Source organism: Gossypium hirsutum, chromosome A02, assembly GCF_007990345.1.
Source record: "Gossypium hirsutum isolate 1008001.06 chromosome A02, Gossypium_hirsutum_v2.1, whole genome shotgun sequence".
Classification (NCBI taxonomy): domain Eukaryota; kingdom Viridiplantae; phylum Streptophyta; class Magnoliopsida; order Malvales; family Malvaceae; genus Gossypium; species Gossypium hirsutum.
This window is the reverse complement of record NC_053425.1, coordinates 88420820-88448241: the sequence shown is the minus strand read 5'-3', so window position 1 is coordinate 88448241 and position 27422 is coordinate 88420820. Positions and strand designations below refer to the sequence as shown.

At 36.4% G+C, this 27422-nt stretch overlaps 1 protein-coding gene across 1 annotated transcript; it reads left to right on the top strand.

Moving 5' to 3' along the window:
- Nucleotides 1-24070: 24070 nt before the first annotated feature.
- Nucleotides 24071-27089, top strand: LOC107952419 (uncharacterized). Its single transcript, XM_016887673.1, has 6 exons — nt 24071-24353; nt 24801-24899; nt 25101-25207; nt 25299-25437; nt 25629-25935; nt 26399-27089. Exons 1-6 carry the CDS (start codon nt 24071-24073, stop codon nt 27087-27089), a joined length of 1626 nt encoding a protein of 541 aa, XP_016743162.1.
- Nucleotides 27090-27422: the final 333 nt, after the last annotated feature.

Genomic DNA, 27422 nt, shown 5'->3' with positions numbered 1-27422 from the left:
GTAAGCATGTTGATAATAATTTGATTTTAATTAAAGTAATTGTCCTAGCTTATTTATGTTATAATTGTTGGTTATTGTGTTAATTCTGCTAAAATCTATCTCATTCATATAGTTTGCATACTTAGGATAAATTGCATTAGGGATCATTGCATTTAATTTCATATACTTAATTTTTCATCACTTCTCAATTATATTGTTTTTATTTATCAAATTGTTAATACACTTTTACAAATTAAGTGACTTAGCACAAATACAACCCTTGTGGAGACAATAACTCGATACTTACTTATTACTTGATAACGACTGTGTACACTTGCACAAACTCGAGCGTTACACTTACACGTAATCTCAAATAACCCTAATGTCATGATATTTGTATCCTATCTATTCCTAAGGTTCAACCGGGATTTCTCACTTATCAAAATTTTTCGATCATGTTCAAGAGAAAATCACAATTCATACAATATTGAAGCAATTAAAGCATAAATAACAATGAATTATTTACATACGAACTTACCTCGGTACAAAAATAGTAGGAAATGGACCTAATCGTCAAATACTTTGTTTTTCCCCCGATCTAGGTCCGAACTTCGTTTCTCTTGATCTATAATAGTAAATTTAACTCATTTATTAATCACATTACTCAATTTAGTCCAAAACATACATTATGATAAAACTACATTTTTGCCCATAAACTTTAACATATTTACATTTTAGTCTCTAAGCTCGTAAAATGAAATCTATTCAGTTTCATTAAGACCCAAACCTATCCGAACCTCTTTTATGCTTATAACAGCCTACATTTTTCATTTAATCACACTTTTACACACATTTTATAGCCTTTATACAAATTGGTCCTTTTAACATTTTCATAAAAAATCACCTAGCAAAAGTTATTTATCATACACCAAACACACATTTTCTACCATTAGACATCAAAATACACACCTATTTAACATGGTTCAAACCCTAAACCTTAATCATTTCTCAAATTAATGGTAGAAATAGATAGATCGAGTGATAACGACTTCAAAAACGTAAAGAGCATAAAAAAGGGGGAAAGAATGGACTTGCAATCAAGCTTGAAAGTGGGAAAACCCTAGCTATGGCTTCTTTTCTATTTTTTAGCCAAGAAAGAAGAAGATGGACTAAATTTTGGCTTGATTTTTGTATTTAATTCTTTTAATTACTAAATGACCAAAATGCCATTTTCTTAAAACACAAAAATTCTCTTACCTCATGTCTATTTTTGTCCAACTTAAAGTAAAATGGTTTAATTAGTATCTAAGGACCTTCAATTTAAAATTTCATAACAATTAGACACCTCTGGCATCTAGAACTAAACTTTTTTACTTTTTACAATTTAGTCTTTTTTGCTAAATTGAGTGCTTAAACGTCAAAATTTTCAAGAAATCATTCCGTAAAACTGTAGACCATGAAAATGTAATAAAAACAAGTTTTTCTACGTTAGATTCGTGGTCCCTAAACCACTGTTCCGACTAGGCCCAAATTCGGCTTGTTACACACCATTTTATGAAAGGATTGGAAGCATGTAAACACATCAATTTTTTATTTTAACAAATACACCCAAGTCATCCTAGTGTAACAATCAATAAAAGTAACAAACCATCGATTACCAAATAATGACGTATGTTAAGTTGGTCCCCAAACATCAAAATGAATAGTCATAAAAAGAGTATTACTTGTATGATTTCTCAAAGGATAATAATTTTTAGTGTGCTTAGCAAACTTACAAGCTTCACAAAACAATGAATCAAATTGAGTCTTTGAAAATAATCCAGGATATAACTTTTCCAAAACAAAAAAAGACGGGTGTCCTAACCGCTTATGCCACTTCATTATTTCTTGGTTGATAACCTTATTACATCTAAAAAAGGCTTGAATAGATTCGCTACTGCTCTCCAACATATATAAGCCATCATGCAATCTACCACTGCCAATTGTTTTCCCTGTCTGAAGGTCCTGAAATACACAATGATCAAGAAAAAAACTCAATTTTATAGTTTAAGGTATTTGTGATGACACTAACAGATAAAAGGTTAACCGAAAAATGAGGAACATGTAGTATAGAGGATAATTTAATATTGGGTGTACAGTTGATAGAACCTGATCCAGTTATAAGAGTAAAACACCTATCGGTTATCCTGACACTTTCTTTTGTTTGACTTGGAAGGTAGTTTAAAAAAATTTTAGCGGAACCTGTCATGTGTCTATTCGCACCAGAATCAATAATCAATGAATCAGTATTAATACGAGTATTAAAGGCATTACCTAAATTTACAAAATTGGATGTTGGATTTTTTTTAATTCTGCCATTTTTTCTCTAAAAAATGCAGCACAAGAGCTAATAATAGCAAGGAAGACCGGAGAAACACCAACAAAGCCAACGGTGGTGGTCGGGGAATCAAACTTGACAGATGTGAGACGTATGTGCCGATGCATAAGCAAGTACCCCGAAGCTATGGGTGGCACGTGAGAGCTACCCACAAGGAGTTTGGTCATAAGATTTTGAGGTTTCGTCGGGGATGAGACTGTGGATTTATTGAAGGTGGCAATAAGAAAAAAATAGGCCAAAAATAGAGATTACCAAATGGGATTTTCTAAGATTTGGGAATTTGAAAATAAAAAAATAGGCTCCCTAAATCGGCATTCTCAAGCTCTTGATACATGTTGATAATAGGAATCATGTTCTCTTGTATATGGCAACTAAAAAACTTACATGACTATTTATACTAAAAAAGTAGGCCTAACTAAGGAAATATAACCAATACATTAAATCAATAATCTTAAATTTAAGCTAATCTAATCCCTAAAAATCAGTAATGAGATTAGCTGAGATAAGTTGTCAACACAAACTAACCAACAACCATAAGAGTATCAAATAAAGAAACAAGTTAAGCGTCTAGAGTTGGTGGGAAGCAAGAGAAATGATCCCTACTTGCTCCTCCAAGATGTTGCACTAATCATTAACATGGTATGTTAAAGAATCAAATCAAGCATCAACACACTAGGACAAACCATGAATAATATCAAGAAGAGAAAGGCTGCAAGGTGGTGGAAGAGGAGCCAAAGTGGGAATATCTACAATCAGTGGTTGAGCTCCGTCTTCTTGTGGAGCACCATCCCTTTGTGGATCAATAGTGGCTTGCCAAGCTAGTTGGGCTTCTGAGTGCATTTTTGATTTCTAACCCAATACCCCATTAGTTTTAACCCATCCACAACTATGAGCAGTCGACACATCAAGGAAAAAGGTAATGACTCGATTGGGGTCAACATTAACTTTCAACTTAAAATAATGAAAGAGGTGAGAAAGAATATACAATACTTAAGTGTTTTGTTACTAGACACTGGTAGGCAAACCACTTCAATAATATTGAGGAAAATGATAGAGGCAAGGTTAAGACGATGGTTGGTATGGAAACAATAAAGCATCAAATAGTTGAAATTTCAAAAACTGAATATTTGTTTGTTAGAGCAACTATCCAAGTGAAAATGAGATGGAAGATCCTATTATGTAATGGTAGGTCACCAATATAGTTATGAGGGGTTACAAGATCATGAGGAAAGAGATCGTGGGTGCTACCATCACCCTCATTGGGAATAGAACGGCATTCCCAAGGATAGAGTGAGAAACTTCAATCTCTTCTCCCATAACATATGAGGTGATAGAGGCAATGGTTAGACCATTGGCACCAAAGTTAAATTTTGCATTGGAATAAAAGGCACAATGGTCAAATTCGATGCTGATTATGGAGTGTTAGGGGTTAAATCCATGTACCCGTACTTGGGTATACATGCAGTTAATAAGGGCTAAAAGAAAATATTTTATATGCTAGTCTAATTTTGAAAATGATATGATATTCTGATTTGTCGATGAAATGTCATTCTGATTTTGATAATTGAGTACTATGTTAATTCTATTTATAAAAGATCATTTTGAGTTGCTATGTGACATAATCACACTAAAATGATTATTAAATTATCTTAATACTGAATTGATGTAATAAAATGATATATTGAGATTGTTAAGACTTTGATTTAATGTATATCTTGCATGCTATTAGCTTAATAGTAGTATATTTGAATTCAAATTATGTTAATACCACTGAGTATGTGATACTTAGTGTATGGATTTATTTTTTTTCATGTGGGGGTTATAATTAGGTTTTCGAAGTGGTTGAGGACCTGTCAGCAACCAAATTTCCAACTCTTAACTCAACTAATCATTGTAGTGATCTTGTTTTGATTAGTTTTTCATGGCATGTACCTAAGTCTTTTTGTGAGCATTTTGAAGTTTTCTTATTATTTTGAGTTGTAAATATCTTAATAGTATATGTATTGGTAATTTGGTGAACTTAGGTTCTTGTTTTGGTTGGTTAAAAGCATGCTTTAGCTTCCTTTACTATCTTTTCATATTTAGAATAAATTGGTGTTTATAATGCCAAGATCATAAGCTGTTAGAATGTAGTTTCATAAGTTAAATGATTGTGCAATAGCTTGATATGATAATAGTATGATTTAGATGACAATTAGGTATCATTTCCATACTTGTAATATTGCAGTTTGGACCATTTGGTACATAGGTCTCGAGACACATTAGTTAAGTCTCGAGATAGTTGAATAAAAATGATCAATTTATGCATTTCTGGGTAAATGTCTCAAGACAGTTAAACAAGCCTCAAGACAATGAATTGTAAGCCTCGACACATGTAGCCCATGGTCTTGAGACTAGTAAACATTGAAACTAAATAAGTTTTCTCATGTTCCAGGTCTCGAGACAAGAACCCTTTATCTCAAGGCATCCAAAAATTGAAGTAAAAATAGGAAAAAATGGGAGGTCTATCTCGAGATCTAGTCTCAAGACATGAGGGGCTCTACAATGAGACCTAGTCTCGAGATATTAGGGACCTTGTCTTGAGACACAAATTCTAGTGTATCGAGGCATATTGATTTTGAAGTTTATAATATCAAAAATAAAATAAGGCCTGTCTCGAGACATGTAATCCCTTGTCTTGAGACACAACATTGAAACTTGATAATTGAGTTTGGATTTGAATACTAATTTAGGTTTTGACCCCGCTTAATTCTACAAAACTTTTTGTGGCTTCAACTAAACATGTTTGTTCTATGTATTATTTATAATATGATTGAATATCAATATTATTGTTGAAATGGTTTTTGAAATAGTTTGAGTTGCTTCAACAATGTAATGTGACGCTGCGCATTTGGATCTGACTATTGGATCGTGTGTTGGGTGTCACATTGTAGGAATTAACGATTCCATCACATTCTTGGTTGTAATGACATTATTACCATTTTCCATATAAATGACATGATTCATACATGTTCTGTCATATTCTAACATGCTTTTTAACATTTCTATGGAAACTAAAGATTTCATATCCCATAATTACTTAATAGCATTTCGTGACCAAGCATTTTCACCGCAACTTATTAATGACTTATTTCATATCTTCTTATGCGACAAAATTTGAATATTTTACTTACAACATAAAGGTCATATTTATAGCTTTCTTACCCTAATTTTCTACGCATAATAGCATAGGAGAAGTATGAGTATCTAATAATACTTACCTTTGGACACTCTAAAACACAATCATGCCTCTATAAAATTGAATTCATTCTCAAACAGGCTTAAACTTTCACTTATCATCATTTCTCGATTTTTATACACAAAAATATAATAAAAAAATTAGCATCTAAGCTCTCCAAGCTCTTTCATAATAGTCCATAACAAATATCAAGTTAAAAAAGATGGAAAACATCATTACTAACCTTTATAAAGCTTTCTCTCTAGCTTTTATTTTCTGTCTCTAACACAACATTCACAATAAGTCACAGCCAATAAGAACCCTAGCTCTATCAACGCCCAATTTAGCAAGCCAATCAGCCATAAAGATTGTTGTTTGGAATCCTTTCGTAAACTACCTTACTGAATGTGCCACAAATAGAATCAATAAAATTAAATATTTTTTACTTGTGCCATGGTGGAACATCTGCCATCATGCACCACACCAAAATAAAATTCAATCACAATAGTGTAGCCAATGTAGAAAGAGGCCCTTTCCAAGATTCTGAAAGACGATTATAAATAAGAGATGCTTGTAAGTTTTTTTATTAGGGGCATATTCAAATATTATCAATCAATACATCTATACATATATAAATTTAGTATTACGGATCAAAATTAGTCCAACTCAATTGATTAAATTATAAAAAAAAAATCAAAGTCAATATATTAATAAGAAAAAAGAAAAAGGTTATCTTATTATAAATAGACAAAGAGTAAAGAACAAAGAGAATAGGAGAGCAAAGAGAGAACGTATTTTATTGATCAATCGAAATATTTACAAAGCTTCTCCAAAGTCTCTATTTATAGGCATAAGAAATATAAATGAAGTAGCAATCTAATCACTATTAGAATTTAAAGCACATCAAATTTTATCTTGATCTTGATGGACATCCACCTAATAAGATATTCATAACACTCCCCCTTGGATGTCCTTTTGTAGATAATGTGTCTCGTTAAAGTCTCACTAAGATAAAAGCCCTATGGGAAAAAAATATCCCAGGGAGGAAAAAGAGTACACATATCTATAATATGCAGAATATGCTGCCTCATTAAAAACCTTACCAAGAAAACTCGATGGGACAAAACCTCGATTAAGGGAAAAAGAGTACAGTGCGTATTTACTCTCCCTCATGGAAACATCACATAGTATCACATATACTATGTATTCAATCTTGAATACTAGCTTTTCAAATGCCCATTTTAATGTATTTACTAAACATTTATATAAACATTTTTTTGAAAGTAATGAGTGAGGGAAAATTTTGAGGGAAATATATTTTGATCTCTTTAGGAGTTTCAACAATAAACATTGCAAACTTTAATCATGATTCTTCTATTAAAACACAAATAGATATTTTGGATCATTTTATAATCCTCCTTCAACTAGTATTCTCTAAGTCAAATTTACCACATATTTTTAAATTATTTCAATTCATATAAATGAACAATTTCTTGATAATTCTGATATGCTCTTGGCATTCTAAATCCTTCATGGATTTTAACATAAACTTTGCACTATATACTGATTCATAAAAGGTTGTAACAACAACCATTGACACAAGTGAAATCTTTTATGAACTGTCAGTTTAATAATATATCTAAAGGTTATTGTATCCACCACAAAAGAATATTATACCTTTTCATAATCAAGGACAGAACTTAGAGAAAATGTTAATATTTTTATTCCTCTTTTGCAAAACTACTTCATTTGCACCCTCACTGGCTTTATACCTTTAGATATTTGAACTACTGGTCCAAAAACTCCATAAATTTAATTGTACTTGAGTTACATCTTTCTATTGTGACCAGTTTATTCCATATCTATATTTTTCAATAGGTTTATTAAAGATCCTCCTTTTATTTCATTATTTCAACAATAATATTGCATGCAAAACCATTGTCGACCACTTTTATTATCGGTTCGACATTTTCTCAAATTTATATAACTTATCGAGATCTCTTATTTTCACTATTATAATCTTCAGTTTCTGGTATCTGAATCTCTTCTAGAGTTTTACTTGTTAGTTATGTCTTGGGTCTTTTCTAGAGCACTAGCCTCCACTATATGACCATCTAGAAGAATTTTCATCTTTGCAACTGATCAATCTATTTTTTATTCACTGATCCATCTATTATTTATTCTAACTTATTATCCTACTGGACTTTAATTCAAATTAAAATATTAGATGGTATATCAAACTCTATTATTCTCACTAAGTTTGTAAATACATCTAACAAATAACTTGTAATAAGTTATCATTATTAAACTTCTGGTTCAATTTAATCTCCCCTTAACTCATTACAAGTTATTATTTATCTCCCCCTAATGTCGAGAAACTATTGCATCAAAATGGTAAGCACAAATCATGTCATAATTGAATCTCCAATACATTCAAAACATCTAATAATACAAAGAGACTTGTTATTAATATATATTCCCAACTTTATTCGAGGATTCACTCATATTTTGTGTTGTGGTTGAGCAACTGGAACATATATGCAGGTACAAAAATTCAAAGATGAGAAATATTTAGCTCTTGATCAAATTGTAATGAAAAGTATTTATAACTTATTTGCTTAATGTGTACAACACGTAAATCAACATAATCTCATGTTGAAATAGGAAGGTTAGTTATCATAAGTAATGGTTTAGACATTAACCAGAGGCGTTCAATTAATAATTTCTCTAAACCATTATGCGCATAAATAACAAACATTTACAAAAAAAATTCAAACTCAATAAATAAAAACTGAGATATAAATTCATCAGCATTAATAAGATGAATTGTCTTAATGTATTATCTAAAATTAATTATTTAAACAAACAATCTTGCAAACGAAAAGTTGCAAGTTGATAACACATATATGATTATTTTTTAGATACATCTACCAAAATCATATAATATCAAAACCATCCACATGGTGGATGAATGTGCCCATATTCATTTCAGAAATACAAGAAATTAAATCTTAACTTTAGCTAGTGAGTTTCTAACAATCAATTTTCATTGAGAACAAGCAACAAATGAGAATTATTTAATGAATGTCATATGAATTTTCAATTAATTTTTGCATCATATATGATCCAGAATGGTCTAACTGGTCACGCCAAGTAGTAAATATATTTGTATCAGTAAACTTCTGGTTTACTTTAATATGTGTTTCAATTGTACTAAAATGATATTTTACTATCATTCCTTTTACTTTGTATCCATATATAAATATTATTGTGACATTTACTACTGGAAATGTCTAAATCAATGTGAAATAAAAAATATCACTAAGTCAATAAATATAATTTACAAATAATTATATATAATATTCGCTTCAGGGAATATGCCTAAATCTTCATATGTAGGGTATTTGGTCTAGCGGTATGATTCTCGATTCGAATGTGAGAAGTCTCAAGTTCGATTCAAAATACTTTTAAAACCCTTTTAACAAGAGTTTTGTATAACCAGTTAACTACCAAGAATAACTGCCTAGGTCATGTATAGTGTAACATCCCAAAAATACTCTAGAACGTCATATTTTTATGTCTAATTGCATATTTATTTTGAGTATGATTCTACTAATTTGGGCTATTTATGGTCTTTTATCTTTTAGGGACTAAATTGAAGGCAAAAGTAAATTTAAGGGTGAAAAGCGTGAAATTAAAGATAAATTAGGCCAACATGCGATAGAGGGAAAAATGTGGTGCCGAAAATGCAAACATGGAAGACCTAAGAACAAAAATGCAAAAGAAGAGATTTTATAGCACAAGACTCTATTTTAATTTCAATTATATTAGGATAATTATTAAGGATTTTTATTTAGATTTAATTTTAAGATTTATTTTCATTTTTCTTTAAGTATCTTTATTTATTTGTAATTATCTTTTAGAATTTAATTAGAAATAGACTAGGTTTTTTAGTACTATAAATAGGGGATGGAGTTTGACATCTCTTTTTTTTCTGTAAACACTTCCTCCCCCCAAAACTCTGTCTTTTTTTCTCTCCATATTTCTTCAATAAAAATCCCATTTCTATTATATTTAATTCTTTCCCAAAAATCATGAGCCACTAAACTAATCTAGCCGAAGGTTGTCAAAATTCCCCAAAAAGGTTCATGAGTCTTATAACCTACGCTTAGCCTACTCAACAGGGTATTCATCGCTTCTCCGCATTACGGGGCTGACGCTTCCGTCCATATCCCTTAATAGGTGATCTTTTCAACTTGTGCAAGAAACGACCGCTTTGTACGTTTTGGGAAGGTTGCAAAGTCAATTTGTTGGCTTTCTGAGTCAGAGGTTGGCGAACCCAAGAGACAAAACAGCATGGTATTCACTATTGGGAAGTGATGATCTAGCAGAAGATAGTCCCACAAAAGCGATCATTAGCTAGAGTCAGGCTCCACTAACTTTTAAGTCTAAATCCTTGGAGTTAGTGGTCGTAGGCGTCCTCTTCCACAATAACTGGCTTATCCTACTCGAGAAGGGTTACTTAAAAGCCAAGGATTGAACCCAAGGTGGATCGAGACAACCGGAGGCTGAAATCTCGCCACATAAGAAACTCTCTTTTCCCAAACTCTGTTTATTTTTATTCTTCATTTTAACTTTCACAATTTATTTAATTTCAAAATTTCAATTCAACTTAAAATTCTGTTTTTATTTTTCCAGATCGAAAATCTTAATTCTGTTTTTTTCTTGGCCAAAAACTTGTCAAGGATTTCAAGAAACGAGCATTTGTACAATCCAGTTCCTGAGGATTCGACCCTACTTCCCCTTTACTGTTATTTTTACTATTTTATAGGGATTAGGATATTTTTGGTGCTCTCAATGACCGCATCAAATTTTTTCGCCATTGCTGGGGATCGGTAACGTACTAATCTTGTTTTTTGTTTCATATGACCAGATCTGCTCCAAGTACTCTTGTGTTTGATTCAGAGATTGAAAAGACTGCGAGAGCTAATAGCAAGGAAACAAAGCTAAGGAAAGAGTAGTCATGTGACAGCCCAAAATTGACCCTAGTCAGGGAGTGGTTTCGGGACCGCTAAACCGAGTCACTGAAAGGTTTGAATGTGATGTTTATTGTCTAGAATATGTAATCATGAATGTGTGAAAATTTCAAGCTTCGATTTAGTCGATTGCATGTGAATTTAGTCAATAGGACTTATATGAGAAAATTTTAAAATGTGATAGGTCAATGCATGAGGACCTATTAGTGCATGTGGAAGAAAAAGGGGACTTGCATGTCAAATTCCCCCTCCCTAAATAGTAGTGGCCAGCCATGACAAAGTGGATAGATAAATGGTGATGGGTAAAACATATTATAAAAAGTTTATGACAACATGTTGTGTTAAGAACAATAAAATATGAGGGGAGTGGGAGGAGAAACCAAAGTTGTTTCATCCTTGCTCCCCCATTTTGCCGAAACTAGAAGTAAAAAAAAGGCTTCATCCTCTTTGCTCTTTTTGACCGAAAAATCAAAGGAAGAAGAAAGAGTTCTCTTGCTTATGTTCGGTTTGGATGAGGATTAAGAAGAGGTAAGTACCTTGAAACCCTTGGAAAATTTTGTATAAAGAATATGGTTAGTTCAAGTTCTAATCATTCCATGGCTTAAGTTTTGATTGTTAGGAGGTTTGATGTTTGGCCAAGTAGGTTGATTTGAGCTTTCGGTTGTGGTTGTCAAGGGAGGAAATGAGATTTTGTTTGTCTTCAACAATTGGTTGGTAAATAAGTGTTAAATGTGAGAAAATTTCGTTTGGGTAATTGAAATAAATAATTAGAGGCTTAATTATCAAAAGGTTTCGGTTTGATATCATTTTTATAAGCATAATTAGTTCAATTTGATAATAAGGTATGAGGTGATAAGTAAAATTTTCATGGTGGTTTAGGTTTAATGACATTCGGCTATGGATTAAAAGTGTTAGCTAATTCGGCATAAGAGTATAAATGTTAATCACTTTATATTTGAAGCCTTGAAGAATAGGTTGTGGAATATTAAAGTGTTGAAGGTTAAATCTTTAAGCTTGGTTAATTTGGACATTCGGCTATTCTTATGACATTAGATACAAGGGTATGAAAGGTTATATATATATATATATATAAGTTTAATTTATTCATGGTAACTTGGCATGTGGATTGGATATATGTTAGTTAATACATGCATTTGGAAGTGATGTGTTTAATAATTAGGTATACGGTTTGGTTTCATTATTGAGTATAAGGGTTAAGTGTTTAAAATTGCCTTTGATGTATACATGTTTATATTGAAATATTAAGGCTATGATAGCCAATTGAGGGTTTCGGCCAAAATATTCAAATAGATTGGTGTGAATGTTTGAGTGATGAATTTGACTCTTGTGTCGAGTTGGGATGATATGTGTATTTTTATAAATAACTAGCAAGGTAATTAAACTAGTTGATTTGTTTATTTAAGCTCAAGAACCTAAAGGAGAGGCGTCCAACAAGGGGAAATCGAAGGTCATCGAGTAGCCGACTCGGAATTATTTTACCCAACATAAAGTAAGTCATTAAGCATGTAGTTGGTATCATTTCAAATGGTCATAATGTTTATGCATTGATGCTGAATGGAATGAATAAATATACATATATATATATGCATGTACGTATGTGATGATGAAATTGTTGAATGAAAAGAGGTAAGATGTACTGAGTTGTTGATCTCGGCACTAAACGTGCGGGTATAACCATTTATGACCATGAGATTGGCGCTAAGTGCGCGGGATTAAATTGTACAGCACTAAGTGTGCGATTTGACTATGTTGCACTAAGTGTGCGAAATGAATATGATGCACTAAGTGTGCGAATTGACCATGCGGCACTAAGTGTGCGAGTTTGACTATGTAGCACTAAGTGTGCGATTTGATTACGTAGCACTAAGTGTGCGAGTTGATTATATAGCACTGAGTGTGCGGACTCAATATACATTCGTGAATCATTATGGACACTATGTGTGCGACACTATTGAGTCGATCGCGGACAGCGGATCGGGTAAGTGTCTTGAGTACATGGCTAATAGGTGCTATGCTTATACTTGGTGTTGAGCTCGGTAAGTTTGAACCTATGTGACAAATATACTTGAAGTCACGTACATAAAATTTATCGTAGGATGGGTGAAAGGCCGTTTAGTCGTTTGATTGTAACGAAAATAAATTGATTTATGAAAATGCCTCAATGTCCTATTGATGAGTATATGGAATGTGAATGCATGAATTGATATGAAACGGAATCGATAGGTTGGAGGAACTATGGTATGGTTCGGTATGGATGGAGTAAATTGTCTCGTTCCATTTTGTTTCCTCTTGTGATAATGTTATTGATGGATGGTAGTGCATTGCTTATGACTTACTGAGTTATAAACTCACTCGGTGTTTCCTTGTCACCCATTATAGGTTGCTTGGACTCATCTATTTTTGCGGGGTCAGGCCGTCATCGAAGTCATCACACCGGATAGCAAGTTTTGGTACTTTCTTCTTAGTTGGCTTAGAAGAACATTTTGGCATGTATAAGCTATTACGTTGTGTTTGAACTTTGGCATGTAAACTTTAAGCCATGCGAAAATGGCACGAATGTTCGATTGAGTTGGATCAAGGGTAGGCATGAAATGGACCTAGTTACTTTCGTAACAGATGCTGGCAGCAGCAGTGTCATGAGATTGAAAAATCACTAAAAATAGTAGGAGTGGAATTAATTGATGAATAAATTATGTAATCGAAGCTCGATGAGTCTGTTTTCATGAGGAAGTAACGAAAAGATCATATGGGCAGTATATTAAGAGATAATCAGATTTTTGTGGGACAGGGCCAGAACGGTTTCTGGATTTCCTGCTCCGACTTTGGAAATTCATTATAAATTAACCAGAGATAATTAGGGGTCGTACCATATATGTACAGATTCCTCTCTAAGTCTAGTTTTCATAGAAACAAACGGCATCAGTATTGAAGCCCCGTGCAGGGAGATATCCAAGTCGTAATGGGCAAAGGTCAGTGTAGTCGACCCCTGCAACATGGGAGACTTTGACTAATAAACTGTACTAATTGGCCCGACAAAAAATTCTAGAAAAAAATACATAGATGGGCACATGAGTCTAGTTTCTGGGAAAAATCACGAAACTGATTTTCGAGTTACGAAACTCAAGATATGATTTTTAAAACGACTGGTACACAGATTGGGCAGTGTCTGGAAAATAAATTTTATAAGGGGTTAAAGTCAGTTAACACCTCGTGTCCGACTCCGGTGTCGGTTTCGGGTTCGGGGTGTTACATTTGATTGGTATCAGAGCTATGGTTTAGTCGGTTCTAGGACTACCATAGCGCGTATGAGTCTAGCTATACATGCCGAATGTTAATGTTTAAATGTGTGATGACTTCTGACGGTTGAAATGTTTTTGTTTTGATTAGTAAATGGACCCCGGTGAAGAAAGAACCCTAGCGGATGACGTTGAGAGCGTAGTGGCTGCTCCTGCACAAGGGACGCTGCCTGTTGAACCTCAGTCATCTGCGAATAATCAAGGTGAGGGGGCTAAACAAGCCTTCTTTACCATGATGAATGAGTGGGTCGCGCAATATGCCCGAACCAACCCGGCTGTCCAACAATTCCCAAATTTGAATAATCCACCCCAAGAGCCTGTAATGTCATCAGTCGCTGATCCTGTGAGGCTGAGTAAGCCACCTGTAGACTTGATTAGGAAGCGTGGGGCCGAGGAGTTCAAGGCCATAGTAACTGATGATGCCGAAAGGGCCGAGTTCTGGCTTGATAACACCATTCGGGTGTTCGATGAATTGTCATGCACACCCGACGAATGTCTAAAATGTGCAGTATCTTTGTTACGAGATTCAGCCTACTATTGGTGGAGGACCTTGATTTCCATAGTCCCGAACGAGCGAGTAACTTGGGACTTCTTTCAAACGGAATTCCGAAAGAAATTTATTAGCCAACGGTTTATTGATCAGAAGCGTAAGGAGTTCTTGGAACTCAAGCAAGGCCGTATGACTGTATCTGAATACGAACATGAATTCGTAAGACTCAATAGGTATGCCCGGGAGTGTGTAGCTGATGAGGTTGCCATGTGCAAAAGATTCGAGGAAGGATTGAATGAAGATTTAAAGCTACTAATGGGTATTTTGGAAATAAAAGAATTCGTAACACTAGTCGAACGAGCCTGCAAGGCGGAAGAACTTGGAAAGGAGAAGAGGAAGGCTGAATTTGAAGCTAGAGATTATCGTAAAAGATCGACGGGTAAAGCTCCATTCTCAGCTGTAAAGAATTTCAGGGAGGACATTAATAAGTCGAGGGCGACTGCGGGAATTTCCATCAGGGCAAGACCATCGATGGGCTCCCGAGCTACTTCGGTAGCTAGTGTGGGCAATAATCGTCACGAGAAACCTGAATGACCCCAATGTGGAAGACGACACCTAGGTGAATGTTGGGGCAAGTCTACTAGCAGGGCCTGTTACGGATGCGGTTCGAAGGACCACTTCATTAGAGATTGCACGGAGCTGGATGAGAAGAATAAGATTCAAGGTGCAAGACCTAGTGGAGTGACATCTAGAGGTAGACCACCGAGAATTTTAGGAGGCAGGGGTGGTAGTCAGAGGGGGGCCTCTGATACGGCCGATCGAGCCGAGAACCGTACTCCTGCTAGAGCATATGCCATTCGTGCACGAGAGGAGGCATCCTCCCCCGACGTCATCACTGGTACCTTCACTCTCTTTGATACTAATGTGATTGCATTGATTGACCCTGGTTCTACTCATTCATATGTATGCGAAACCTTAGCAACCAGTAAGACTCTACCTGTTGAGTCTACTGAGCTCGTAATTCGAGTATCAAACCCTTTGGGTCAATGCGTACTTGTTGATAAAGTGTGTAAGAGATGCCCTCTAATAATCCGAGAATCCTGTTTTCCGGCCGATTTGATGCTTTTGCCGTTCGACGAGTTTGATGTTATTCTTGGTTTGGATTGGTTAACCGCGCATGATGCGGTTGTGAATTGCAAAAGCAAGACTATCGATTTGAGGTGCGCAAATAACGAAATAATCCGAGTTGAGTCTGCGGACTTAAGGGGGTTGCCAGCTGTAATATCAGCAATGTTGGCCCAGAAATATGTAAGGAAAGGGTGCGAAGCATACCTCGCGTATGTACTTGATGACAAGGAGTTAGAAAAGAAACCCGAATCGGTGCCGGTGGTTTGTGAATACCCGGATGTTTTTCCTGAAGAGTTACCGGGTTTGCCACCTGTTCGGGAGGTAGAGTTTAGTATTGAGCTTGTACCTGGAACTACGCCAATTTCGATCGCTCCGTATCGTATGGCACTAACCGAGTTAAAAGAGTTGAAAGCTCAGTTGCAAGAATTGACGGATAGAGGTTTCGCTCGATCGAGTTTCTCACCTTGGGGTGCACCAGTATTGTTCGTGAAAAAGAAGGACGGAACCATGAGGTTGTGCATTGACTATCGTCAACTGAATAAAGTGACGATAAAGAATAAGTATCCGTTACCGCGTATTGATGATCTGTTCGATCAATTAAAGGGAGCATCGGTGTTTTCAAAGATAGATTTGAGATCGGGTTATTATCAGTTGCGGATTCGAGATTCGGACGTACCCAAAACTGCTTTCAGAACGAGGTACGGTCACTACGAGTTCTTAGTGATGCCGTTTGGGCTCACTAATGCCCCTACGGTGTTTATGGATTTGATGAATCGGATCTTCAGGCCGTATTTGGATCGGTTCGTAGTTGTGTTTATTGATGACATCTTGGTCTATTCAAGAGATGAGACCGAACATGCTGAGCATCTGAGGCTAGTGTTGCAAATTTTGCGGGATAAGCAGTTATATGCTAAGTTCAGTAAGTGTGAGTTCTGGTTAAGAGAGGTTAGCTTCTTGGGTCATGCGGTATCCGCATCGGGTATTCGAGTTGACCCGAGCAAAAATTTCAGCCATACTTAACTGGAAGCCTCCGAGAAATGTTACCGAAGTCCGGAGCTTTCTAGGGCTCGCTGGTAATTACCGATGATTTGTCAAAGGTTTCTCGATGATAGCCACACCAATGACGAAGCTACTTCAAAAGGATGTTAAGTTCGAATGGACGGAGAAATGTCAGAAAAGCTTCGATCAACTGAAAACTCATTTGACTGAAGCTCCAATTTTGGTGCAACCCGAATCGGGTAAAGAGTTTGTCATTTATAGTGACGCATCCCTACTTGGGTTGGGTTGCGTATTGATGCAAGAAGGTCGAGTTGTGGCCTATGCGTCGAGACAATTGAAGCCACACGAGAGAAATTATCCGACCCATGATCTCGAACTAGCCACCATTGTGTTTGCATTGAAAATATGGCGACATTATTTGTTTGGTGAGAAGTGCCATGTGTTTTCGGATCACAAAAGTCTCAAATATTTGATGACTCAACGAGACTTGAATCTGCGACAAAGACGTTGGCTTGAGTTGTTGAAAGATTACGAGCTTGTCATTGATTACCACCCGGGAAAGGCTAATGTGGTTGCGGATGCCTTAAGCCGGAAATCACTGTTTGCTTTGTGAGCGATGAATGTACACTTGTCTGTTCTACCTGACAATGTGTTAGTAGCTGAATTAAAAGCCAAACCATTATTGACTCATCAAATTCGTGAAGCTCAGAAAGTCGATGATGAATTGGTTGCAAAACGAGCTGAGTGTGTTCCGAACAAGGAATCGGAGTTTTAGATTGATGATGATGGTTGTTTGAGGTTTAGAAGTCGTTTGTGTGTTCCAAGGAATTCGGAACTCATTCCGATGATTCTGAACGAAGCCCATTGTAGCCGAATGTCAATTCACCCGGGAGCACGAAAATGTACAACGACTTGAAACGTCGGTTTTGGTGGCATGGTATGAAACGAGACATCTCCGACTTTGTTTCGAGATGTTTAATATGTCAACAAGTGAAAGCGGAACATCAAGTGCCTTCAGGGTTACTTCAGCCGATCATGATACCCGAGTGGAAATGGGACCGAGTCACAATGGACTTTGTGTCCGGACTGCCATTGTCCGCAAGTAAGAAGGATGCGATTTGGGTTGTTGTTGATAGGCTGACTAAGTCGGCTCACTTTATCCCCGTGCGTACGGATCTTTCATTGGATAAACTAGCCGAATTGTATGTCTCTCAGATTGTGAGATTACATGGAGTACCTATTTCTATCGTGTCGGATAGAGATCCGAGATTCACCTCACGATTTTGGAAGAAATTGCAAGAAGCTTTGGGTACCAAGCTGCAATTTAGCACCGCTTTTCACCCCCAAACCGATGGTCAATCCAAGCGGATAATTCAGATACTTGAGGATATGTTGAGATGTTGCATCCTCGAGTTCAGTAGTTCATGGGAACGGTATTTACCTTTGATTGAATTCGCTTACAACAATAGTTTTCAATCAAGTATTAAGATGGCACCTTATGAGGCTTTGTACGGTCGTAAATGCCGTACGCCATTGTTTTCGACCGAGCTTGGTGAAAGTAAAATTTTCGGAGTTGATTTGATTAAAGATGCCGAACAAAAAGTAAAGGTAATCCGCGAAAGTCTGAAGGTAGCCACAGATCGTCAAAAATCGTATGCGGATTTAAAACGAAAGGACATTGAATATCAGGTGGGAGATAAAGTGTTTCTTAAAGTGTCACCTTGGAAGAAGGTACTCAGATTTGGCCGTAAAGGCAAGTTGAGCCCAAGATTCATTGGGCCGTACGAAATTTCCGAACGAGTGGGGCCGGTTGCATATAGATTGATTTTGCCCCCTGAACTTGAAAGGATGCACGATGTCTTCCATGTTTCAATGCTTCGACGTTATAGATCCGATCCGTCACATGTGATTAATCCCTCAAAAGTTGAAATTCAATCTGACTTGAGCTATGAAGAAGAACCGATTCGTATCCTAGCTTGTGAAGTGAAAGAGTTGCGAAATAAAAGGGTTCCGTTGGTTAAGGTGTTGTGGCTCAAACACGGGATCGAGGAAGCAACCTGGGAACCCGAGAGCTCGATGAAAGAACGATATCCAAACCTATTTACCGGTAAGATTTTTGAGGACGAAAATTTCTTAAGTGAGGGAGAGTTGTGACAGCCCAAAATTGACCCTAGTCGGGGAGTGGTTTCGGGACCGCTAAACCGAGTCACCGAAAGGTTTGAATGTGATGTTTATTGTCTAGAATATGTAATCATGAATGTGTGAAAATTTCAAGCTTCGATTTAGTCGATTGCATGTGAATTTAGTCAATAGGACTTATATGAGAAAATTTTAAAATGTGATAGGTCAATGCATGAGGACCTATTAGTGCATGTGGAAGAAAAAGGGGACTTGCATGTCAAATTCCCCCTCCCTAAATAGTAGTGGCCGGCCATGACAAAGTGGATAGGCAAATGGTGATGGGTAAAACATATTATAAAAAGTTTATGACAACATGTTGTGTTAAGAACAATAAAATATGAGGGGAGTGGGAGGAGAAACCAAAGTTGTTTCATCCTTGCTCCCCCATTTTGCCGAAACTAGAAGAAAAAAAAAGGCTTCATCCTCTTTGCTCTTCTTGACCGAAAAATCAAAGGAAGAAGAAAGAGTTCTCTTGCTTATGTTCGGTTTGGATGAGGATTAAGAAGAGGTAAGTACCTTGAAACCCTTGGAAAATTTTGTATAAAGAAGATGGTTAGTTCAAGTTCTAATCATTCCATGGCTTAAGTTTTGATTGTTAGGAGGTTTGATGTTTGGCCAAGTAGGTTGATTTGAGCTTTCGGTTGTGGTTGTCAAGGGAGGAAATGAGATTTTGTTTGTCTTCAACAATTGGTTGGTAAATAAGTGTTAAATGTGAGAAAATTTCGTTTGGGTAATTGAAATAAATAATTAGAGGCTTAATTATCAAAAGGTTTCGGTTTGATATCATTTTTATAAGCATAATTAGTTCAATTTGATAATAAGGTATGAGGTGATAAGTAAAATTTTCATGGTGGTTTAGGTTTAATGACATTCGGCTATGGATTAAAAGTGTTAGCTAATTCGGCATAAGAGTATAAATGTTAATCACTTTATATTTGAAGCCTTGAAGAATAGGTTGTGGAATATTAAAGTGTTGAAGGTTAAATCTTTAAGCTTGGTTAATTTGGACATTCGGCTATTCTTATGACATTAGATACAAGGGTATGAAAGGTTATATATATATATAAGTTTAATTTATTCATGGTAACTTGGCATGTGGATTGGATATATGTTAGTTAATACATGCATTTGGAAGTGATGTGTTTAATAATTAGGTATACGGTTTGGTTTCATTATTGAGTATAAGGGTTAAGTGTTTAAAATTGCCTTTGATGTATACATGTTTATATTGAAATATTAAGGCTATGATAGCCAATTGAGGGTTTCGGCCAAAATATTCAAATAGATTGGTGTGAATGTTTGAGTGATGAATTTGACTCTTGTGTCGAGTTGGGATGATATGTGTATTTTTATAAATAACTAGCAAGGTAATTAAACTAGTTGATTTGTTTATTTAAGCTCAAGAACCTAAAGGAGAGGCGTCCAACAAGGGGAAATCGAAGGTCATCGAGTAGCCGACTCGGAATTATTTTACCCAACATAAAGTAAGTCATTAAGCATGTAGTTGGTATCATTTCAAATGGTCATAATGTTTATGCATTGATGCTGAATGGAATGAATAAATATACATATATATATATGCATGTACGTATGTGATGATGAAATTGTTGAATGAAAAGAGGTAAGATGTACTGAGTTGTTGATCTCGGCACTAAACATGCGGGTATAACCATTTATGACCATGAGATTGGCGCTAAGTGCGCGGGATTAAATTGTACAGCACTAAGTGTGCGATTTGACTATGTTGCACTAAGTGTGCGAAATGAATATGATGCACTAAGTGTGCGAATTGACCATGCGGCACTAAGTGTGCGAGTTTGACTATGTAGCACTAAGTGTGCGATTTGATTACGTAGCACTAAGTGTGCGAGTTGATTATATAGCACTGAGTGTGCGGACTCAATATACATTCGTGAATCATTATGGACACTATGTGTGCGACACTATTGAGTCGATCGCGGACAGCGGATCGGGTAAGTGTCTTGAGTACATGGCTAATAGGTGCTATGCTTATACTTGGTGTTGAGCTCGGTAAGTTTGAACCTATGTGACAAATATACTTGAAGTCACGTACATAAAATTTATCGTAGGATGGGTGAAAGGCCGTTTAGTCGTTTGATTGTAACGAAAATAAATTGATTTATGAAAATGCCTCAATGTCCTATTGATGAGTATATGGAATGTGAATGCATGAATTGATATGAAACGGAATCGATAGGTTGGAGGAACTATGGTATGGTTCGGTATGGATGGAGTAAATTGTCTCGTTCCATTTTGTTTCCTCTTGTGATAATGTTATTGATGGATGGTAGTGCATTGCTTATGACTTACTGAGTTATAAACTCACTCGGTGTTTCCTTGTCACCCATTATAGGTTGCTTGGACTCATCTATTTTTGCGGGGTCAGGCCGTCATCGAAGTCATCACACCGGATAGCAAGTTTTGGTACTTTCTTCTTAGTTGGCTTAGAAGAACATTTTGGCATGTATAAGCTATTACGTTGTGTTTGAACTTTGGCATGTAAACTTTAAGCCATGCGAAAATGGCACGAATGTTCGATTGAGTTGGATCAAGGGTAGGCATGAAATGGACCTAGTTACTTTCGTAACAGATGCTGGCAGCAGCAGTGTCATGAGATTGAAAAATCACTAAAAATAGTAGGAGTGGAATTAATTGATGAATAAATTATGTAATCGAAGCTCGATGAGTCTGTTTTCATGAGGAATAACGAAAAGATCATATGGGCAGTATATTAAGAGATAATCAGATTTTTGTGGGACAGGGCCAGAACGGTTTCTGGATTTCCTGCTCCAACTTTGGAAATTCATTATAAATTAACCAGAGATAATTAGGGGTCGTACCATATATGTACAGATTCCTCTCTGAGTCTAGTTTTCATAGAAACAAACGGCATCAGTATTGAAGCCCCGTGCAGGGAGATATCCAAGTCGAAATGGGAAAAGGTCAGTGTAGTCGACCCCTGCAACATGGGAGACTTTGACTAATAAACTGTACTAATTGGCCCGACCAAAAATTCTAGAAAAAAATACATAGATGGGCATATGAGTCTAGTTTCTGGGAAAAATCACGAAACTGATTTTCGAGTTACGAAACTCAAGATATGATTTTTAAAACGACTGGTACACAGATTGGGCAGTGTCTGGAAAATAAATTTTATAAGGGGTTAAAGTCAGTTAACACCTCGTGTCCGACTCCGGTGTCGGTTTCGGGTTCGGGGTGTTACAAGTCAGCAGTGGTTGGGACTCAAAGTAATCCACCGCCAAAAATTAGAATCGATGACGAAGTAGAGTCTAGGGTTAACGAAAACCCTACTCAAACTTTTGAAGGCAAAAAAGTAGAAGTCGATTTCCCAGAAGAAGTGTTTAACGCTAGGGTTGAAGAAAACTCTAATTTAGCACCACAACCTATGGCTCAGACAATTCGACAATTGACCGAGGCTCTGGCAGAACAACCGCCACTATGTATCGCGTATCCTACTATGGATATTGATTTTGAATTAAAGTCAGGCTTAATCCAGTTATTGCCAAATTTTCGGGGGGTTGCAAAACGAAAATCCCCACAAGCATTTGAAAGAGTTTCATATGGTTTGTCATAGTATGAAACCTCAAGGGTTAACTGAGGACCAAATCAAATTGCGCGCTTTCCCTTTTTCCTTAGTAGATTCTGCTAAGAAATGGTTATTTTATTTACCTCCTAGATCTATAACGACTTGGGCTGATCTTTCTCGTTTGTTTCTCAACAGGTTTTTTCCAGCATCGCGTGCAGCTGAGTTAAGAAGAGAAATCGTGGGAATAAGGCAAAAAGACGCAGAGTCTCTATACGAAAATTGGGAGCAATTTAAAAAGTTGTGTGCAAGTTGCCCACAACACGGTATAATGGAATAGTCTTTTCTCCAGTACTTTTATGAAGGCCTGAAACCCATGGAGATAAATATAATAGACGCTACTAGTGGAGGAGCGTTGGTCAACATGACTCCACAACAAACAAGAGATTTAATCTCTACGATGGCTGCAAATTCTAAGCAATTCCGAGCTAATCTTGTACTCCCTAGAATGGTTCACCAGCTAAGTAATTCAACCTTAGAAGATAAAGTTGATAGACTTACTGATATGATGAATTATCTTATCGTAGAAAAGGCAAAAATAGATCAGTTATGCGGAATATGTGCTACCCCTAAACATACTACTGATGCATGTCCCAGTTTGAATGATGATACTATGGCTCATTTGGATGCTGTGGGAAATTTTCCTGGGCCACCACAGAGGCAATACTACCCTTACGCTAATATCTACAACCCAGGATGAAGGGATCACCCTAACTTAAGTTATGGGGCCAACCCACGATATAACCAGTCAAACCAAAATCGGTTTCTACAATAGCTTCGAGATTCAGGTAATTCTCTAGAAACCATAGTCAATAAATTAACAGCTAATGTCCTTGATTTTCAACAGCAAAATCTTAATTTTCAAAGAGAGACGAAGGATTTCCAATAGAAAACTAAGGCATCCATAAGAGAGTTGACCATATTAATTGAGAAATTGAACTCTCAAGGGAAGCTTCCATCACAAACAAAACCAAACCCGAAGCAAAATGCAAAAGTAGTGACTCTGCAAAGTGTGAAAAGGTACTGGAACCAATTCCTGGCAGGAATCTTGGCCAAGAAATTACCCAAGAAAAACCCAAAAATGACGAACAGGTCCAAGAGAAACATCCATTACCGAAAGTCCAACCTCCATTCCCAGGATAATTAAATCAGTGTCAAAAAAGTAGGGAAGACAAGGAGATCCTTGAAACATTCAAAAATGTCGAGATTAATTTACCACTATTGGATGCCATTAGACAAATTTCGCAGTATGACAAGTTCCTCAAAGAGCTCTGCACCAACAAACTAAAACTAATAGGTAATGAAAAGGTAAGTGTTGGTGAGAATGTTTCGCAGTACTACAATGGAAAATGCTAGCAAAATGCAAGGATAGGGGTATGCTCACTATACCATACAAAATAGGCCATTTGGGGATTAATAAGGCCATGTGTGATTTAGGGGCCTCCATAAATGTTATGCCTTATTCTATTTATGAATCACTTAACGCGGGTTTTTTGATGAAAATAGGTGTTATAATTTAGTTGGCAGACAGGTCTATTGTACACCCCGAAGGAGTCCTCGAGGACGTACTGGCAAAAGCTAACGAACTTATTTTCCCTACAGATTTTTATGTGGTAAAGAGGGAGGAGGAAAACACTGTTTGATCTTCAGACCTCTTGTTGGGCCAACCTTTCCTTAGTACCGCTAGCACTAAGATCGACGTTCGAAGCGGAACTCTCACAATGGAATTTGATGGGGAGATCATGAAGTTTAATGTTTACGATGCCATTAGTCATCCAAGCAAAATTTTGAGCGTAAATCGTATCGACATAATTGACTCCTTAGTGGACGAGACTTTTGAGTTGATTTATGAAGATAAATCTAAATTTATATCTGATGACTATGAATCTGTTAATGAATTATTATCTCCATCAAACACTAAACTTTTACCTTTAGTTATGCAGGCTCCAAAATTGGAATTGAAACTATTTCCCGAACATCTTAAATATGCATTTTTGGGGAAAGGTAATACCCTAAAAATCATAGTTTCAAACAAACTCTCTAAACTCGAAGAAGAAAGTTTAATCTAGGTACTATAGAATCATAAGGAGGCGATTAGTGGGACCATTGTTGATTTAAAGGGGATAAGCCCCTTGACATGCACAAACAAAATCTACTTAAAGGAAAACACAAAACCGAGGCGAGAGGCCCAAAGGCGATTAAACTCCATTTCGGACAGTAGATGGGTAAGTCCAGTTCAAGTCGTGCCCAAGAAAACGGACGTGACAGCAAAGAAAAATGCCGAAGGTGACTTAGTACCAGCACGAGTGCAAAATGGGTAGCGTGTCTACATCAGTTACAGAAAGTTGAACTCTTACACTAGAAAATATCATTTTCCTCTTCCTTTTATAGATCAAATGCTTGAACGTTTATCATGTAAAAATCACTTTTGTTGTCTTGATGGATACTCAGGTTTCTTCCAAATTCTAGTCGCACTAGAGGACCAGGAAAAGACCACTTTTACGTGCCCATTCGGCACATTTGCATACAGAAGGATGCCATTTGGACTCTGTAATGCACCAGCCACCTTCCAGAGATGCATGATGAGTATATTTTCTAAATATGTGGAAAAAATTATTGAAGTTTTTATGGATGATTTTACTGTGTATGGGAATTATTTTGATGAATGCCTTGAAAATCTCACAATAATTCTAGATAGGTGCATAGAATTTAATCTTGTCTTGAACTATGAAAAATGTCATTTTATGGTAGACAAAGGTCTGATTCTAGGTCATATAGTTTCTGCCAAGGGAATTGAGGTCAATAAGGTCAAAATTGACATTATTAATTTTTTGCCATATCCTTCTACTGTTAGGAAGGTACGTTCTTTTCTTGGCGATGCAGGATTTTACAGACATTTTATGAAAAAACTTTTCAAAAGTGGCTGAACCATTGTGCGAGTTATTGTAGAAAGATAGGAAATTTGAGTTCGGCCCAAAATGTAAGGAGGCTTTTGATACACTCAAGCAGAAGTTGGTGACCACTCCTAAAGTACAAGCATCAGATTGGAACTACCCCTTTGAAATTATGTGCGATGCAAGCAAACGCAGTGTGGGGCCGTGTTAGGGCAAAAGATAGACAAAGAGCCTCATGTCATTTGCTATGCCTCAAAAACCCCAGATGCTGCACAAAGCAACTACACCACCATAGAAAAAGAACTTTTAGCCATTGTATTTACTTTAGATAAATTTTGGTTGTATTTTTTGGAATCTAAAGTGATTATTTTTTCTGATCATGTAGCTCTTTGGTACTTGATTGCAAAGAAGGAAGTGAAACCAAGGCTCATTAGATGGATTCTACTACTCCAAGAATTTGACATCGAAATTCGTGACAAAAAGGGATGTAAAAACCTGGTGGCTAACCACTTGAGTAGGATAAAAACTCCATTTGATGATATTCCTATAAAGGATGAGTTCCCTGATGAAAGGTTATTTTCGACCGAGGCCTACTATCCATGGTATACAGATATAGTTAATCTCTTAACCATAGGATCGTTACCCACTAAGTTAGCACGTTCTGTGAAGGACAAGCTTAGACGAAAAGCTCGGTATTACATTTGGGACGACCCATACTTATAGAAACATTGTTCAGATCATATAATAAGACAATGTGTTCCAGAAACTGAGGTAACCTCTATCTTTACTTTTTGTCATACAGAAGCTTGTGGAGCTTACTTTGGTCCTAAATGGACAGCTTACAAAGTATTGGAGTGTGGGCTATATTGGCCTACAATTTTTCGAGACGCATATACCTTCTATAAGTCTTGCGATAAAATGCCAACATACAGGTAACATCACTAAACGAAATCAAATGCCCCTATCCTCAATTCATGTATGTGATATTTTTGATGTATGGGGCATCGATTTCATGGGCCCCTTTATCTCTTCATTTGGAAATATATATATACTTCTTGCAGTAGACTATGTTTCTAAGTGGATAGAAGCAAAGCCTACTCGTAATGGTAATGCTAAAACTTTTGCAGAGTTTCTAAAAAGAACTATTTTTTCTAGGTTTGGCACACCTCGAGCTTTGATCAGTGATCGTGGTACCCACTTTTGCAACAAGGTCATGAAGGCACTATTATCAAAATACGGAGTTCACCATCGTATAGTAACAGCCTATCATCCCCAAACGAAAGGCCTAGCAGAGATTTCTAATAGGGAAATCAAGTCTATTTTGGAGAAAATAGTCAAGCCCAACCGAAAGGATTGGAGTCTTAGGCTTAATGACGCGCTTTGGGCCTATCGGATGACGTATAAGGGACCGATTGGCATGACCCTGTATCGACTTGTTTTTTGCAAAGCGTATCATCTCCTAGTAGAATTGGAGCATAAAGGTTATTGGGCTATTCGACAATGTACCGTGGAGTTAGAGCCCGTAGGCAAAGCAAGGAAATTAGACATTCAAGAATTGGAGGAAATTTGTAATGATGCCTACGAGAATGCTCGCATTTATAAAGACAAAACAAAGTTGTTTCATGATAAGAAAATAGCTCAGAAGCATTTTTCGGTAGAACAAAAAGTTTTGCTTTATAACTTCATATTAAAACTATTCCCAGGTAAGCTTCGATCTCGATGGCAAGGGCCTTTTATTGTGGCCCAAGTATTCACACATGGTGCAGTTGAAATAGAGAGTGAAGAAACAGGGAAACAGTTTGTAGTCAATGGACAATGGTTGAAGCCATTTTACGAGAATTTTTAGGCCCACTCGGTCGAGAAAAATCAGTTAGAGCCACCATAGAACCATTCACGGCGTCGAGCTAACGATGTTAAACAAGCGCTTATTGGGAGGCAACCCAATTTTTTTATTAATTTTATTTTATTTATTTTAATATTTATTATTTCATTTTATTTTATTTTATTTTTTGGATGTTGATAAAATTCTCTTCTTTTTTCTAGGTAAACCGAAGCAACAATAAGGAGAACTCATTACCATAATGCGTGAATGTCAGTAACTACACGGGGGGTTCTTTTAAACTTTTCTTCTGTCTATTTATTTATTTATTCCACATCGAGGACTATATGTTTTAAGTAG